The 18,497-nt window shown below is 45.9% G+C and overlaps 1 protein-coding gene across 1 annotated transcript; it reads left to right on the top strand.

The window, feature by feature from the left end:
• Positions 1 to 3,873: 3,873 nt before the first annotated feature.
• KCNA1 (potassium voltage-gated channel subfamily A member 1) lies at positions 3,874 to 13,806 on the top strand. Its single transcript, XM_048301297.1, has 3 exons — positions 3,874 to 4,253; positions 4,368 to 4,554; positions 5,606 to 13,806. The coding sequence occupies exon 3, from the start codon at positions 5,766 to 5,768 to the stop codon at positions 7,239 to 7,241; it is 1,476 nt and encodes a 491-aa protein (XP_048157254.1). The 5' UTR covers positions 3,874 to 4,253; positions 4,368 to 4,554; positions 5,606 to 5,765; the 3' UTR covers positions 7,242 to 13,806.
• Positions 13,807 to 18,497: the final 4,691 nt, after the last annotated feature.

Genomic DNA, 18,497 nt, shown 5'->3' with positions numbered 1-18,497 from the left:
TCCCAAAGCTGACTTCTTGGCTGTGTATTGCAAGGACCCACTGCAAGGACTGCTTTTGGGGTTTAAGAGGAATGTACTTGCTCTGGTGGTGCTCTGTCCTCCTCAGGTGTTCCTTTCTCTGACAGTGGCGCTTTGTGTGGTGCTTGCCTCTCATGACATGTGGGAAGGTCACTCTCTGCTCTCTGTGCTTGGTGGCCAGCAGCACTCTTGAGAAATATATTCTTGCTGTGGTGATTTTATAAGATCTTGTACTAAGTCATCCAATTATGGGAAGTCAAAAGTGACTCCTGTTAAGAAAAAAGTGTATTAAAAACCTGAATATGCCAGGGGTGGATTGGCACTTTGTTTCTATTTCTGATTATACAGCTGCATTTGAGGAGGACAGAAGGCTCAACCCCAACCCAACACAGAACATTTTCTGGTTTTCCCTGCCCATCTATTCTCCCACTGCCATACTTTGTGCCTTTCCAAACCACTGATGGGGGACACAGAGGCAAGGCAGGGGCATCTTTTCTCTCCTGGCTGGTCCTAATGGCACAACTATCATATGAGTGAAGGCAATTTCTACTTCCTTCTTCACAGGGATAACTCCCAAGCTCTCCTCTTCCCTCTGTGTAGCAACAGGACTGGGTTTACTCCTTGCCTTTTTTGATCACAGAGGGCCCATATTTAAGGCTTTAAAAAGAAGCAGGACAAACAATGAAATGATATGACAAGAGGGAACCAAAGTAATTGTCATCTCCCATCAGCTATCAGTATGCTTTGAAGCATGCAATTTGATTATTCCAGTCACAAAAAATGCCTAATGATACTGAAGGATATTAGCAAGGCTCATAAATCAGTACTAAAAGATTAAAACCTTTTAAAGGATTCTTTGTTCCCCTCAAGGAAGAAAACCCAACTGTCAACACCACAAGCTCACCTTTGGTTCCATCTGTTGACTCTTTCCATGTCATGAACCAGAACGATTGACAGAGCCTCTGCACGGCAAATTTGGGCCAAAACATCTCACTTTATCCTCTGCCTCGAGGGCCATTAAATGAGGTGTGTGGTGACACCTGCACAACTCCTTGCTGAGTTTAGGCAGCTCAAAATGGAGCTATAATGTTTCCAGGTTGGTTTACAGGCTTAGATGGATTGGGATTACAGTGCCCATGAGGATCCATAGTGTTCAAACAACCAGGACATCCTTTGCCATTGGATTTCACAATGGTTTATGTCACACTAAATGTCTCTTCAGGGTGAGGAAATTTTGGGGGTCACTCAAGACGCTCACAGGAATGATGCCATGCTCAGAAATCCGCTGTGCTTCTGCATCCATTGATTTCAATCAGGATTTTCCAGGTTCCCTGGTGACAATGTTTAAAGCCTGTTTCACTGTGTAAAGCCAGTGTTTATTTTTTTAATCCTGTTTCAGATTCACATTCATTCAAATTTTTTTTTGTAATCCTTACAACACACAGGGACTTTTAATCAACAACTAAATTCTTTCTAAATATATATATATATATATATATATATATATATATAAATTGTTGTTTTTTCTCATCACAACAGTACCACCAGACTCCCCACCACACAAAGCTGAAAAGGTATTTTACAACTTTTAGTTTGCCTATGAAAAAATTTTGTTCCTGAAGAGAACTTCTCTGTCTGGCTCTTTGGGGGGATTATCAGTTCAACTGCTGCTGGCCAATTTCTGTAATATTTAAGGTAGGAAATAGCAGCCTGGCTTCAAATTTGGCAGCAAGCTGGATTCTCCTTCCATTCCTCAACATTTAATTGAAGCTACTTAGCACGATAATGCGTAACATACGACCTCCTTGCAAGCCCTAGTTACACTGCTCATTAGTCTGTGTACTTTAACAAGATTTTATTGACCCTGTGGCTAACAGCCCACTTAGAAAGATCCTTCCCTTCCAGCGTGACTGCTTGTCAGTAATGGTAGTTAGATTGCAAAGAGAAATCCCAGAGTTCAAAGCTATCCAAAATGAGGAGGGGGGGAGCACTATCCCAGTTTGTCCTTTCACTGCAATGGAGAAACAAAGGCCGCTTTTACTCCTGGTTCTTTTCTTCTGTGCCTGGTGTGCACACAGCTCCCAGTGAGGATTTGGGTTCTGCTGTGCTAAGGCAGCTCTCAGAAACCAGCAGCCTAAGGAGCTGTGACAGGCAAAGGAAGCACTTTTAAGTCCCGTTTTCCAGATGCAAAAGCAGAATGTATAGCCTTGCCTGCAATCCTGCAGGAAGCCAAGGGCAGAGCAGCACTGTGGACTCGGGCCTCTGCTTGTCAGATCTGCATTTTCATCCCATTCTTGAGCATCCTTTGGGCTGGGACAGGGGGATAAAGCACTGTGCCAGAGGCAGGGGAGCGCTCACTCCCAGAGCTCCTGCTGCACAGCAGCTCTGAGCGCACCAAATGCAGAGCTCCCGGAATACTTTGCAGCCAGCCCAGTTACCCAGGCATGGAATTCACTGCCATGAGAGGATGTTGAGTCAAAGGCTGCAACTGAGTTTCTCGAAGGGTCGAAAAACAGTCTGGTTAGTTTAGGTGGTGGGACAGCCTTTCTTTTTTTTGGGGGGGCAGTTAGTACAGGGTCCAGGGCTGGGTGCTGATGCTGAGCTGCTGAACTTCAGACAGAAAACTGTGCTTTATTTTTCACTGGAAGAAGACCCTCTCTTTTTATTTTAATTATTTCAACCGGGAGTGGCAGAAAGAGACTTCTCTCTTGCTCGGAACTTCACCAGAAGTTTCTCACAATACTTTCAGCATATGTGACACTCACTGAAAAAAAAACCAATCAACAACAAAACCCACCCTATACCAGGCTAGACAGGAAATCTGTTTGGTTTTTTGCACTTATGTTTCCACAGGGCTGGTGAATACAGCATGCTAACTAGCTGTGATTGCAGCACTGCCAGGAGTAGAGGATTTTAGAATGGTTTTTACTCTAGGGAAAAAAAAAAAATCAAAAAAAACCCCACAAAATCATCAAAAAACCTCACCCCAAAACAACAAAACACGGGCATAAGTAAGGGGAAGGGAAAAAGAGATAGAAACCACTCGGGAGGTCAGGTGGTTAAGTATTTTCGGACTGCCAAGGTGGTGATCTTAAGTGAAGATAATGTATTATGCAGTGGAAAGCTAATGAGACCAGGTCTGTTAAACACGGACTTGGTGTTACTTAGCTCCGGAGTGCCTCAAATTACACAGGCACGGGTTGTATTTGATCACCGCTCCCGCTCCGACAAAGTGAGCAGCAGGCTTTTATATAATGTAAGTGATCATAGACTGTGGGGAACAATCCTGCGCTGGCAGGGGAGGCAAGCTGATGACATAATGGGTCTTTTCCATCTCGAAGTTATGTGATTCATCAATTAAACGAATTCGGTGGCATAAAGCAGCATGAAAGGGCGATTTCCCTGCCCGACGATTAACCCTCTCAATTCCAGCCACTCCGCTCGGGATTTAGCCTCCACCAGTGTGTCCAGGAGGCTCCGGATGCGCAGCCCCGTTCAGTACCGAGGCGGGCCGGGGGCCGGGGCCAGGGGGGCTCCGGGCACTGCGGGCGCAGCCGCCGCCCTGGGGTCCGCAGCCGCGCTCCGTGCGGGATGTGCGGCCGCGCTCCGCCGCAGGTGCTGCGGGGGGACCTGCGGGGGACGCAGCGCTGTCCCGCCGTCCCTCGGCGCGTCGGGAAGCGGCTGCTCGGCGCACCTGTGCGGGCTGCCCGCGCCTCCCGTGCCGGCTGCCCGGGATCCCGCTGGCTCCCGCATCCCATCCCGCAGCCCCATCCCGGGGCCGCCCGCATTGCGTCGGGGGCGCGGCGCGCAGCGTGCGGGGGCGGCCGGCCCGGGGGCAGCGCGCATCCCTCCCTCCTCCGGAGGCCCCGGCCCCCGGCTCCCCCGCCCTCCCGCTCCCCGAGCTGCACCAAACAGCTCTCAGGTTTCTGCTGATACTGCAGCGTCAAGAAATGGCTCGAGTTTGCTCCTCGCTCTTATGCATTCAGCAGCGCTCTCGCTCCTGCCACACGCGTCCAGCTCCTGCCTCCTCCTGCCTCCGCCGCTGCTGCTGCCGGGACGAGCCAAGACCGACTCCGGGGATGCGGCTGCAGGGCTGCGGCGCTCTGACATCTCCCCCGCCGCCGCTGCCCAGCGCCCGGCTCCTTTTCCAGCTGTCCTAAAGGAAGAGAGCTGGAGAGCCAGCAGCTATCTAGGACTCCTTGATTTTATTGACTAACTCAAGCCTTTTGGAAAAGGTACTTTGCACTCTTTTCCACACACACCCCCCACCCCCCACTGCGGTTCTCAGCAGAAACTAATTAAACCCACTCGCCCTTGGTGCAGCCTAAGACAGTGTATGAATATTTCAGTGTCTCGCAGGCAGCCCTGTAAAGCGATCGCTGTGTTATAAAGAGGGGCGCAAGAGGAGGAGGAGGAGGGTTAAGTTTGCCGCTGCGGTTTTTGTTTTGGTTTGGTTTTCTGGATGCTGCTGCAAGGCGACTTGACGCATTCCGGCACTGGCTCCTACTCCTAAGCGGCGCGTCTCACCCGGAGCAGGTAAGGAAAAGCCCCTTCTCCCCGCCGCTGTTACACTCGATTTTGGACGGTTTGGGTCTGGGATGTCGACCTCCCTCCCCTTGTCTCTCTCTCAGTTACGTTTAGCTGCTGCAAAGCAGGAGAGGAGATGCTTTGCTCTCCCTCTCGTAATCCACTCCCCCCCCCCCCAGTTGGTGTGATGAAGTTGTCAGTGCTCAGCTAAGTCTCCACAGCGGGGAGTGCGGTGCTCGGGAGACTCCTTGCAGGAGCTGACCCCGCTGAAGTTGCCTGGGAAGCCCTCCCGATGAGTTCGGGGCACCTTCTGCCTTGGAGGCCCTGGTGTATGTCCGGGGATGTGTAGGAACGCGTAGAACTCCGCACGTGCTGCCGTAGTGGGCAGAACGGGATGTTCCTGCTGGTGTGAAAGCCAATCCATTGCGCCTGAGAGTGTGTGTGTGTGTGTGTGTGTGTGTGTGTGTGTGTGTGTGTGGAGGGGCTTGGGGGCTGGTTTATTCTGTTTCTCTCCTCCCTGGCAGCCTCCATCCTGCAAGTGAGCTTTATGCCTTCAAAGCAGAGTATTTCCATCCCTCCCTCCCTCCCCAGCGCAAAAGAGGAGAGGACCAGGGCAGTGGTGGGGGAGGGGGGGGGGGAAGGAAGAGGCAGGTGATGGAAATTTGCTGAGTTGGCATTGCAAGGACTCGCCTCCCAGCCAGCCCGTGATTTATATATTTATTTCTGTATTTATTTATTTATTTTATGTGTATGTGCGTGCATGTGTGTGTGTGTGTGTGGTAGCTTCATGGCAGCAGCTGCGGCGATGGTCGAGCCGGCGAGAAAAGTGGACGGATCGAGTTAAAGGCTAAAGGAGACGGCTGGGGAGGGGAGCCCCAGCCTGGGGGTGCACTCCATAGACCTTCAGCCTCCCGGTTTGGGGGACAGGACCCCTCACCTTACCTGCCCTCTGCCCCCCCTAAAGGTACTTCTTCCCTCTTTCTTCACCCTCCCATCATCCCTGATGCCTCTCCCTTCATCCCGCCTCTCTTTTCCCCTTTTGGGTATTTCCATCCTTTAGGCTCCTCATCTACCCCTTCCTCAAGCTCCCTGTCCCACCTCAACCCCCCGCCCCTGAACCGCCCTGGGTCTCTCTGTGCTCCTCCATCCTCCTCCTCCTCCTCCTCCTCCCTTTCCCTCACTTCTCCCCTGCCCCTTGGTCCCCTTTCCTGTGTGCCACCATGACCGTGATGGCTGGAGAGAACATGGACGAGACTTCTGCGCTACCTGGCCACCCCCAGGATAGCTACCAGCCCACTGCCCACGACGACCACGAGTGCTGTGAGCGCGTGGTGATAAACATTGCGGGACTGCGCTTCGAGACGCAGCTGAAGACTTTAGCCCAGTTCCCCAACACGCTGCTGGGCAACCCCAAGAAGCGCATGCGCTACTTTGACCCCTTGCGCAACGAGTACTTCTTTGACCGCAACCGGCCCAGCTTCGACGCCATCCTCTACTACTACCAGTCCGGGGGGCGGCTGCGCCGGCCCGTCAATGTCCCCCTGGACATGTTCTCTGAGGAGATCAAATTTTATGAGCTGGGTGAAGAGGCCATGGAGAAGTTCCGGGAAGATGAAGGATTCATCAAAGATGAGGAGAGACCCTTGCCGGAGGGGGAGTACCAGCGCCAAGTGTGGCTCCTCTTTGAGTACCCAGAGAGCTCTGGGCCAGCAAGGGTTATTGCAATAGTCTCTGTCATGGTGATCCTCATCTCCATCGTGATCTTCTGCCTAGAGACATTACCTGAGCTGAAAGAGGACAAGGAGTACACAGTGCACCGCACTGACAACACTACCCAGGTCTACAAATCCAACATCTTCACAGATCCCTTCTTTGTTGTGGAGACCCTGTGCATCATCTGGTTCTCATTTGAGCTGGTGGTGCGCTTCTTTGCTTGCCCTAGCAAGACTGATTTCTTCAAGAACATAATGAACTTCATTGACATTGTGGCCATCATCCCTTACTTCATCACCCTGGGCACTGAGATGGCCGAGCGGGAGGGGACTCAGAAGGGAGAGCAGGCCACCTCCTTGGCCATCCTGAGAGTCATCAGACTGGTAAGAGTCTTTCGAATCTTCAAACTCTCCCGGCACTCTAAGGGCCTCCAGATTTTGGGACAGACCCTCAAAGCAAGCATGAGAGAGCTAGGTTTACTAATCTTCTTCCTCTTCATTGGGGTGATTTTGTTCTCTAGTGCAGTATATTTTGCTGAGGCTGAAGAACCTGAGTCTCATTTCACAAGTATCCCTGATGCTTTCTGGTGGGCGGTGGTATCCATGACCACTGTGGGCTATGGTGACATGTACCCTGTGACAATTGGAGGCAAAATCGTAGGCTCCTTGTGTGCCATCGCTGGTGTGCTGACAATTGCCCTGCCTGTACCTGTCATCGTGTCCAACTTCAACTACTTCTACCACCGAGAAACAGAAGGGGAAGAACAGGCTCAGTTACTTCACGTTAGCTCCCCTAATTTAGCATCTGACAGTGATCTCAGTCGCCGCAGCTCCTCCACAATCAGCAAATCTGAGTACATGGAAATCGAAGAGGATATGAATAATAGCATAGACAATTTTAGAGAGGCTAATCTCAGAACTGGCAACTGCACTGTAGCCAACCAAAACTGCGTTAATAAAAACAAGCTGCTGACTGATGTGTAAACAAAAACAAAACAAAACAAAATCCCCACTCACAGCTTGAAGACTTTAGTGACACAGTCACACTTTGTAGATGCTTTACTGATAGTCTTTGAATGCTTTATTTACCTCGTAAATGCATTGTTGCATTGCGAATCTTTGCTCTGCGATAAAGAAGCTTCCAGGATCCATGAAAGATAAAATTTTGTTTATTTTCAGAAAAGCATTTTCCACCTGGTAAACGATAACCATTCGAACTAGTTTAGTTTTAAGCCGTTATGACACTAGACCTAAACTTTTCCTCTCCCATCTCCTCTTGTTTTTGGTTTTTTTTTTTTGATAAAGTTATCTTAAACTAAGCAAGACAGTTTTTAGAGCTATTAAGCATATGCATGGATTCCAGTAAAAATACTCTGCAAAACTGCACAGTTGCAAGAAAGTGCATCAGATAATAATAGTACAAAAAGATCAGCCAAAACCTGCGGCGAGCGTTTGCCGTGGTGTTTATGAAGGAGTGCAAATTTTCCTTCCGCCCCCTCTGTGAAAGATTCCATCCTTCCAAACTACAGATCCACACAGCACCTTATTAAAAAACCTACTTAAGCCTGGTCTCTTTTGCTGTCCGTAGAAGAAATATCCTAAAAGGAGAATAACAAACAAAACTGAAGACAAAACATCTGCAATGCTGCTAAGTTCTCTCACATGCAGATGATAGAAACACACTTTTCTTGCCCTCCCCATTCGGAACTGGATACAAAACTTTAAGCCCCTCTGTTGCAAGATAGCACAATGGAGTTTAATATAAGCATGTTTGAATTTGATACTATTTATTTTATGATCGCATGCTTGAAACGTTACCTCAGACAATAGCGGATAAGCTTTCGTTTGAACTGAATCTTCGAAAAATAGGTCCTTTCTCCTCTCTTTTTTCATTTCTTTTCTTTTTCTTTTTGATTTGCATTCACCAGAAGTGCACTCCTTAATTTATTAAATCGTTGACTAGTAATTTAAAGTACTGTATTTAAGTGCGTATGTTAGTCAAATGGGAACAATAACTTTTGGAGATCAAAGCATGTTCAAATATTCAGCATTATGGCCTATTTGATTAAAGTGTAACTTGAATTAATTAGTGCATGAATTCAATGATAATAATAATAATGATGATAATAATAACAACAATAATGGTAACAATAAAAATAAAAAAAATGAGCTTGATAGACTGAGGGCTTGAATGAACTGATTAGAGAAACCTGATTGTTTTCCTGCATTGCTCAGGGAAATGTGTTGGCTTTTGTCCAGGCATTGTCAGAAAGGAACGTATCCCATCCCTTAAAGGGAAAGCTATATGGAAAATTAAGAAGTCAAGTTATATATAGCAACACCTAAAAACCTCGTATCCTCTATAGATGAAAGGTGCAGATGCATGCTTTTTGGTGCATTCTCAGAATGTAAATGAAACTTATCTATTATATGCATCCAAATTGCAGCAGCTGGTTTCTTTTGCAGTCATCAGTTGAGACTTCTTTGTACCCCCCCAAAACTCACTGAAGAGACTCAGCAGATTGATGGAGAGAGTTGCGCAGTGCCTTTATCTTACACCCCCCAAATTGCTGAAAGTGCCTCCAGGAACTGAGCGGATCAGAGACACCAAGGGAAAGGGCAAGGAGTCAGTCCACTGTCAGGGGTGTCCTGTGCTGTCTCCTGGCACAGCACGGAAGGGTTTAGGGATAGAAGGATCAAGTGTGAGTGAGAGGAATGCAGAAGAGGCAGGCAGAGACCATCAGTGCCCATGGGATACTTTCCTTCCCCAGCCAGTCGGATGCTGCAGGGCTCAGTATTTGCTTCTGCCAAATAACTCATAGTTGTGTTCATGCAAGGCTTCAGGTTTCTCCAGGCTGTTCATAGAGACATCGCTGCTGTCACTGTACCTGCCCTTCCTTTCCCTGAGGTGGCTTTTTGGCAGCTTGGCCCTGCAGGGCAGGAGGAACACGGGCTCTGGCATCGCCCAGTCAGGCAACCAGACTGAAGGACTGTGCTCTTCTTTCCCTTAGATTCCCCAGCAGGTAGATGGGAAAGGCTTTGCAGGGCCCTCCCATCCCTGTCTCCTCCATCCCCTTTCAGATCTTAGATCCCATCACAGCCTTTGAGCCATATTCTTCTTTCTGGTCCCTGATCTTACTCTATTTCCATCATTTCCTGGTGAAGAAAGCAATGCTAGGAGAAGGTGTCCTCTGCAACATGCCAGCCTTGACTGCTAGGCCCTGGAAGATAATAACCTTTGATCTGAACTAACATAGGCACTAATCTTAATATTTCAAACGGACAAAGTTGAGGATCTTCATTCTGCACTTAGCATGTGGCCAACTGCTGTTGAACACGCCTCCTTCCACACTGTACAGATCCTTTCCTCCCCTATCTTTCTGATATATGTATATATGTGTATAAATATATATATATATGTCTGTCTGCTCCTGTGTGTGTCACATACGTATGCAGACACATGTATATATAAAATAAAATCAAATTGAGGCACTTACAGTTAAAAACCAATCCTAACTCTGCAGTTACGCACAAGCTTGACCTGCCAGGTTTCCAGAAAGACTTGACTTTATTTCTCACTGTGTGACTTCTGTGAATCTTAGTGATGAGAAAGATCAAGAACTGAGGGAGCTCTTAACTCCTGCAAGAAGTGCAAAGCATCAGATAAAACAGGGCATTACATCCTCTAGGTAGATGTTGTAAAGCTTCTTTCCTGTCCCCTGCTCACACCCTTGCCCGCTGTACACCTCTCTCCCTGTTAAATTCCAGTGGTCCTGATCTTCCCAAACTCTTGAATCCTAGGATAGGACTTCTGATGTCAAAATGGACTTGAATGCTGCACTCAGCTTATAAAACCACCATCTGATTAAACTAAACAGCAATAATCAATTCAGTGCTATGGGACCGATGATCAGAAGGATGCACTTGGGAGATGAGGCCTCACTGGGGTAACTTCTGCCCCAGCTGGGTGTGCACACCTTAATTTAATGTGCAGAGTGATGATCATTCTGCGTATGCACAGAGAAAAGTGTTGCATGCAGCGATGCTTTGTCAGGAGACTGGGACAGATCATTAGGACTCGTGGTTTGGGGAGCCTGAATGTTGCTTTGTCCATTTATAGCTCACTGCAAAGGATCTCAATCCATATGGAGTACAGGAATTAACCTCATGTAGCATAGGCATGCGTTTTCGACAAGTTTGACACAAAAAAATAAACAACGAAAACAAAGCTCTTACTCCCTTTACACAGGAGTGCTGAAATGTCTTTGTGGGCCTGAAGGTGCACTTAACAAACTGCCTGTTCTTATCAGCAAGCATCCTTTTTTTATTTCTTTATTTCTTTTCTTTTTATATCTCTTTTCTTTTTTTTTCTTTTGGCCCTTATGTTTCTTTTTGCCACATGTGGACTCTAAGGGGTTTTTTATGTAACTGGAAGAGGACTGGAAATGAGCTGATGGCCAGTTTAGTGCTTCTCTGAAAGAGTCAAGGGAATTAATTTGGTAGGAACCTCCTGGAAATGATGCCCGTGTTATGCTGGACAGGGAACCCAGTGGATATGGCAGTCTTTAGTTTGATGAGGGGACGGCAGATTTTCCAGCAGAAGGAGTCATTCCCCAAGCCCTATTTACCACCCACTGCTCTGTGCCCCTCTGTGCTATGTAGCTGGTCCTGTGCAGCTTTTCCTTCGTCCACTCAGGGAAAGGGGTGAGGGAATTTACCTGGCAAGGGCAAGGCAGCAGTGCACTGCAGTGCAGAGGCAGGAATGAAGCGGAGAGGCAGCGGGCAGGAATCCCATAGGCTGGTATCCCTGCCAGAATTCCCCATCTGGTCCTACCATACTTATCTTGAGAGCACTAGGGAGAGGCAGAGCAGCAAGGGGGAGAGTGAAAATGAGGGACTCCGTACCCCGTTCCTTCACAGAACTGAGAGGTTGCTGCCAGACTGCCAAACCCTCTGTGTGGCAGCTCCAGCACAGGCCATGAACTGGATGTAGTCACCTTCATGAGGAAGTTAGGGTGCAGTAAGCCAGGCTGTGAGTTCACAGCATCCCAGCAAACCCATGCAGATTCCCTGCATGGGGTCTCCTAAGCCTTATCTCCACCGGGGACTTCAGGAAAGCTAATCCGAATTAATGAAAGGTGTGCATTTAAAGTAGATTTGTTAAACTGCTTTAAAGCCCAGCATGGACATTCTGTTGCAGTATTAAAGCAGCCTTAATCTGATTTGGAGTCATTCTTTTGGAAAGGGAAGTAACCTGAATTGAATTAAGGCTGCTTTAATTCCGAACACAATGGGGCTTAATGCAGTTTACCTCATCTGCCTCACAAGTCCATTCAGACAGATAAGCCTGTAGTAATCATTACATGTACTGGAACTGACCCCACTGTGCAGGGGGTGGCTGGGCAGAGCGTGCCCACGTGCAGCAGAACTCTTGGTACACGAGTGCTGCAGATTCACAGCCTGGCTTACTGAGGCGAAAACTAACACTTGATCCCTTCCTTTGTTCCTGGTTTACACCTTTATGAGGATAATCCACCCTGCTGCCTTTGGGGAAGCTGAAAATGATCGTGGCCCAAGGAATTAATTTCCACTTTACAAAACTGCACACGTGCTTCGCCTGACGTACTGTTGGTCACGCGGACAAGCACTTGAAAGACACAACGAAGCACTGGAGACAGGACAAAATTCAGCCAAAGTCCTCTTGCTTGCAGCAGTGGTTTTTACCCCTGCAGAGATTTCGGAGATCAGACCCTTGTTAGCAAATCAGCCGTGTATCATTCACTGTAGGCTGCAGTGGCCCAAATCGGCAACAGGAGCAGTAGCAACTTTTATTGGCAGGGTTTTTTCTTTACTAAGGGATGATTGTTTTCCTTAGGCAGAAGTACAGGAAGCCAGTTTCTATGATGAGAGAGCTGAAGCCCAAGTGTAACGTCAAAACCTGCTGATTTTAAGGAACTGATGGCGAGTTTCACTTTTCCGTAGTCCACACTTGAACAGTGCAGTTTCTTACATGTGCGTTTATTAAACAAAACACAACAAACGCTAGGTCAGGAACATCTGAAATTTATTAGAAAAAGGTGGAAAGTTGTATTTTAGAACAAAATCTTCTGCATACATATGCAATACATGGAGAGAAAGTATTCCTTTCCAAATACTACCTTGATAACTGTTGCTTGAGGGGTGCCATTCTGCATTAATCTTTTCCCCTAACCTGAAGAAGAGGGAGGTACTGCAGCTTTTCCAGGAATGGTCTGATCCTGTAGGCTTCCAGCAGCCTGATGCCAGTGGTCCTCAGAGTAATTTCAGACTCACAGGGATGCAGAGTCAGCTCCAAGGTGTGATTTAGCCTCTGCAGCCACAGAGCTGGATGGAACTGGAAAGCTGTCCTTGCAATTGCACAGCAGGGCAAGTTTGTCCCAGACCTGCCTCCTGCAAGTCTGGAACAGGCTCCTTTTCTGAGATGCTTTAACCAGGGACCTACACTTCAATTTTGGTTGGACTTAATTCAGGCTGAGTTTATTTTTCTGTTTTCTGTTGTTCTGGCTTTACTTAATCAGGTGTAGGGAATTTCTTTTTCCTGAAATGCTTATCAAGTATTCTTAAAGGTGTCAGTATTTGTATCTGCAAAAAAAAAAAAAAGAAACTTCAGGGTGTTCTACAGTTTCACTCAGTACAGCTGAACTTGCCACTGGTGAGGTCAACAATTTATGCTGTCAAGGCATAGCATGCTTTGATATTTTCAAAGGAAATAAAATGAAACTGAGGTCTTAACTGAAATTTGTCTCAAAGTTTCTGTTAATATCTATGTAATTCTGTATATTTCACCTGTTCACAGGCTCTAGCAAATGTCACTACAAGTTATACATAAAAAAAAGACATCTTCCATTTCTAGTTTCTGTAATAAAATGAAGACGCTGCATTCAGTTCCTTTAGGTGCATCAGTCTTTGATCCATGTTATTGTTTCAGTGACATTTCTATAATGTAATTGGGATCAAATGTATATTTTACTTTTGTACAAAAGTAAAAATGATATTTTTATGACTAAATTCAGCAAACCCTTACCTATAACCTGCTATGATGAAATCTTTTTTCCCTTTTCCTTTACATGTAAAACATTGGGTTTTTTTGCAGTATGTCGGTTTGAAATGAATAAATAACAGCTGTCAATAGAACTGTAAATGGCCTCTCAGACATACCTCTGACTTTAAAGATCAGATATTGCCAATGTGAAATATATAAACTGAATAGTCTCCATATGAAAGTGCACCATCAGGGCAACAAACCATTTAAGCTGACACAGCTGTACTTATTTCCACCATTTACCAGTCGCTTATACTTTGGGTCAAGTATGTACTTCATTGTCACATTACAGCTCATTTTACTTCCAAGTAGTGAAATTGTTTGACTTACCATTTTTAAAACATCTGATGTTATGAGTTCTTGAACGATTTGAAATGCATAGTTTTCATCTATGCAGTTTTACCTGCTTCTGTACTCATTCATCTGTTCATACTTGGCATCAATTAAAGATAATTTTTAAGGATCTTACCCAGGTTTATTCTGTCTGGTTATTTTCTGGAGTCTGGTTTCTCTGCTGTCACTATTGGCCAGTTCTGTCTGAAATGAATGGTTGCTTTATTATGGTTTTCCTACTGAATGGTATAAGAAGTGGCAATGTAGGGAGTGGGAAATGTGGCTGTGGGCTTTGAGAGGCTTGTAAATGTCAACTCAAGCTTTACAGTGCAATCAATCCAAAGGTTTGGCTTCCCCAGGCTTTGGATCCAGCCCTGAGTAATGTTCTAGGGCCAAGCTGTGCTGGCTTCACTGCTGAGACATCACTCAGTCCCACCAAAACCAGTAGAAATCAGGTTAAACCTACTGGCCGTGAACACTGATTGCCACAAAGGCTTGTGGGTATTAATTAACATTATCATCTAAGTGCAGACTTGAAACCAGGTTTCAGACCACTGTGTGACTGACCACAGGCTTTGGGTTGGGTTGGATGTCAGCAAATCCAAGTGACTTGATGTTGTTTTCTTTGGAAAATTGTTTTTTCAAGGCATGTTTCATGCAGAATGCTCCGATAGAGCCACGTGTGCCGTGTCCCGGTGTTGTGTTGTACACAAAGGAGGCAGTGATATAAATGCTAATTAAATACTCATTATTTTGTGCCAAAGCTGTTGTGTGTTGGGAGTCTACCTACAGAGATGGGTTTTTCAGGAGACAGGGGTGGCTTCCAGCAGTGGGATGCATACAGAGCACTGATCACACATTGGTGAAATGGAGGGAAAGTACCCTGACCTCACACAAGGCAGAACATTTTGTGTGGTCTGTCCTGTGATTTTATTGCCTTGCTTGTTTTGCCTTCTTGGTCGAGAAAAGCTTTTGTCAACGAAACCCTCGTTCATCGATAGCTTCGAGTGTCCAGTCAGTTGATTGAATATCACTTACAAACTGTCAGAAATCATTTTGTTGAGCTGTCAGCAAGGATTTGCAGTGGTCTCAGATGGGTCTGGTCCAAGCTGTTTGTCTGTTGTTGGCTGCTTTGTGGTGGTGTTCTTAATTCAACGAGGTGCTTGTCTCCGTGCCTCCCTTCAAGGGGGTGATCACTGTCATTGAGTTTTGCTGGCTCTAGGTGTGTCTGAAGTCTATTGCTTCTTCTTTTTCTCTTTCTTGTGTTTAAAAAAACAAACCAAACCAAACAAAAAAAGCTTGTTTATCATCTCTAACAGTAGCAGTCTTCTCCCATTTGCTCTTGGCAAAGCTCCTCTTGTTTCCTGTTGAAACTTTGTGCATTCAGGACCAGGTCCTAGGACATGGTTTTGCCCTCTAAAATCGCTCCATAAAAAAAAAAAAAAAAAAAAAAACCGAACAAAAACCCAACCAACACTGTGTACTGGGTTAGTTGAATGTCTGTGTTAATTCCTTACTTAATCTCAGAAGTAAATGTGTGGGGTTTTTAGCCCAAAATGCAAATCCTCCTATGCTGTCTTTTATACTTCATAATTTACAAAGATGTTGCATGTTGAGTCCTTTCTTTGGTTACACCAAGCCACCTCCTATATAGGTTCTCTCTAAAGCATCCTACACTGAAGGAAAAAATGTGTCTCTGCAGGTATAGCTTAGATAACACATGATGATCCATGGAATAAGCTCCTCTTTCTTCTTCAGCTGCACAGGCAAGTGGGGTCCTCAGAGGAGCAGTAATTCAGCAGACTTTCAACACAGAGGGGACACAGAGTCCATTCAGTAACAAGGTGCTATTTTCCTGTTACCTTCTTGGTATAATACTGATGACTTCAACATAAATTTGATTGATCTGGCGGTTAATCTTGGAGGTTGGTCAGTTTTCATGCACTGTTTCATTGATGGATACAAAACAATTGCTTTGTGGAATCCTGTGAATCTCAGGTGTGAATGTATGCTTTCTTGCCATGCAGAAACCAGGTATTTACGCTTCAATGAATAAGAATCCTAAAGCTCCAAGCCATAAAATGACTCTTAGCTCCGAAAGCAAAACAACTTCTCTCATGGGTGCACCCTTCCCCAGTGTTAAAGGGTTGCCTGTCCTCTGCAGCATCTGGAGCAGGTGCCTTTGGGGCTGGCAGTTTAAGTCAGATGGTGTGACTGCCAAAGCCAGTCAGGTATCAGATTCAGGGCTGTCCCCAAGAGTAGCTGCTCTGGCCTGCCACCGCCAAATACAGGCTCTTGAAGTAACCCAGGTCCACTGGAGTAAACAGGGTTGTGTCTCTTCCCCTCAGAAGGCTGTCAGAAGACCACGATTTCATGCTCTTTTTCAGTCTGTGGGGAAAAGAAGATGAGAAACATTCTGTGCTCAAGGCTTCTACCAGGTACTTTTGGAGTTGCATTATCTCCTATGGCTGGCCTTGCTATAAAAATGCTCACTTTGTGGAGTGTTAGATTAAGCATTGGAAAATCAAAGAAGCTTTAATTAGCACAACAATGCTTCAATCCACTCAGCTTCTCTAAGAGCTTCCTAAAATACCTCACATTTTATTCCAACGAGAAGACAATTACGACTCTTGAATAGAAACCTTTTACAGCTAGCAGATGAAACTGTAATTGTAGATGGTATATTTGGTGACCTCCTCTCACTAGGTAGGAGCAGCAGCACATTTGGCTTTGGAGCAGGGGAGCCTGCAGTTGTCACTGTGACAGGGAGAGCTGCAGAAAAAGCACTGGTTGATCCTTAGGAGGAGGACCGGTCAAGGACAGGTGCATTTCATGGGTCACCCTTCTCACCTGTTTTCAGTTCACATAAGAGTTTTGCTGAGTGAAACCCAGGTGCAGTGGAAGTGGCATTTAGAGTCCCACATCTCCTAGGCTGATACCCAGCTGGATCCTCCAGCTCTTTTGTCACGAATACTGAGAACACACAGTAGACTTGAACTATTTTTTCCAGGTTGGGGAGAAAAAAAAATTTTTTTAATTTATTGAATGTTTAGCTCATTGCTGTTTGGCCTTTCTGAACACAAATCTGCATGCAGAATTCTGCACTAAACTCTGAATGAAGGATTTGCTAGTTTCCTGTGGCAGCTGGGTCATGACACATTCTGGATTGATGGTGTGAGCTGAGACTGGCAACAGGGTCCTGCCTTCAAGTGGAATCACTCAGGCAATGGTAGGTGTTTAGATGTATCTTTGCCTTCTTCTTTGAGTCTTCTGTTCTGTTTTCAGTGTGTTCCAGTACTCATCTTCAGCCCAAAAAAGCCAGTTCCAGCTTTCAGGGATGTAGCTTTCCTTGAGTGCTTTTCTATTTAGCCAAAAAAACTTGATTTGCTGGCCTTTGACTGTTGCTGTGGCTTTTAATGCAAATAAATCACTTGAAAATGTTCCTGAAATACTCATGGATATGCTTGTTTCCCTCAACCCTGACACCTGTAGCTTCAATTAATGTCATTGTTTGGTTGTTTCAGTTGCAATTTCTTTTTGGACGGAATTTGAAAAGTTAGAAGGAGAAATAAAAAAAGATCTCACTACTTGGGGTACATACCCTCATTATGATTATTTAGATGATAAAAAAATGGCTGACGTTCCAAGAGAAGAACATTTACTGCTAATGAGGCTTTAATGTAAACTCTTGTGGTATTTAATATTTAAATCCTGAAGAGGGTAAGATGTGAGTACTGCAGGAGCAGCTGCTGGGTTTGTACAGTGTGGTGTTTGTACAGGGTGGCGTTCAGCGGGCTGTGCACTTCTGGGTAACATCCACAACTGGTCACTGGGGTGTAGGGATGCAGCTCAAACTGGGCGTTGCCCGCTGAGCTGAGACCCCAAAGTCATCCTGGGTGGTTGTTTTAGTTCAACAGAAGGATGGATTAACTTTAAGGCTCCAAAAACCAGATGGGAAATCTTTTTGCCTATGAGGAAAACACTGCTGTGACACAAACTTGCTTGTCCCGAAAGAATTTGTGCAGGAAATCATGACAAGTTAATGTCTTCCAGTGGACTTCATGCCATGTTGGCTTCTGGCATTTTGGCTCTTAGCATTTAGCACCTTTTTCCATTATGCTTTTGTTTATCCTCCTGTGTTTGAGACATAAAAGTGGCATGAACCAGACCATTGCTTTGTTTTGTCCTGTGGCCAGTCTGTCAAAAACACATAGTTTGTGTGAAGTTTTTGCTGAGTCTCCAGCAGGTCTGTATGTTTGGTGTGGAGGTTTTGAACCCACTGCTTTGGTCCTCCTGGGGTAATGTTGAGTTGGTTTCCAGCACGACACCTTGTCGGCACTTGGGATGACAAATGCGATAAGAACTTGGTGTCATTACAAACTGTGAAGCCTTCCTGGTGTCTGGGCAGGCCTGGAGTTATGCTCTGGTCTGCTTTGGCTCTGTGTCTGTTTGCCCCGTGAATATTTCATGTGCTGCTCTCATCCCTTGGTAACATTCCAGTGTTGGAGAGAAACTGTGTTCTGTCTCAGGAGTTTCAGAAATGAGAAGGGAGCTTTTGTGTCAGTCCCCCAGACCAGTCAAGGGTTTGGGGATGCTCAGGCTGTGCTGTGGTAATCCAGGGTATCAATCTATTTATCGAGGATCCTAAACAGCAGTCAAAAACAATGGGAGTCAATGCCTTCAATTATTAATTAAAGGTAGCAAATGGAAGCTGGGTCTCACAGTAGGGTATAGAGCCACTATTGCTAATGCATATTCAAACTGCCTGACAGGACTGGGATGTGCTTCTCCTGGTGTGCAGGTGTCTGTGATCTCACCCATTTATG

Source organism: Corvus hawaiiensis, chromosome 4, assembly GCF_020740725.1.
Source record: "Corvus hawaiiensis isolate bCorHaw1 chromosome 4, bCorHaw1.pri.cur, whole genome shotgun sequence".
In the NCBI taxonomy this organism is placed as follows: domain Eukaryota; kingdom Metazoa; phylum Chordata; class Aves; order Passeriformes; family Corvidae; genus Corvus; species Corvus hawaiiensis.
The sequence above is the reverse complement of the archived record's forward strand: the minus strand, read 5'-3'. Positions and strand labels throughout refer to the sequence as shown.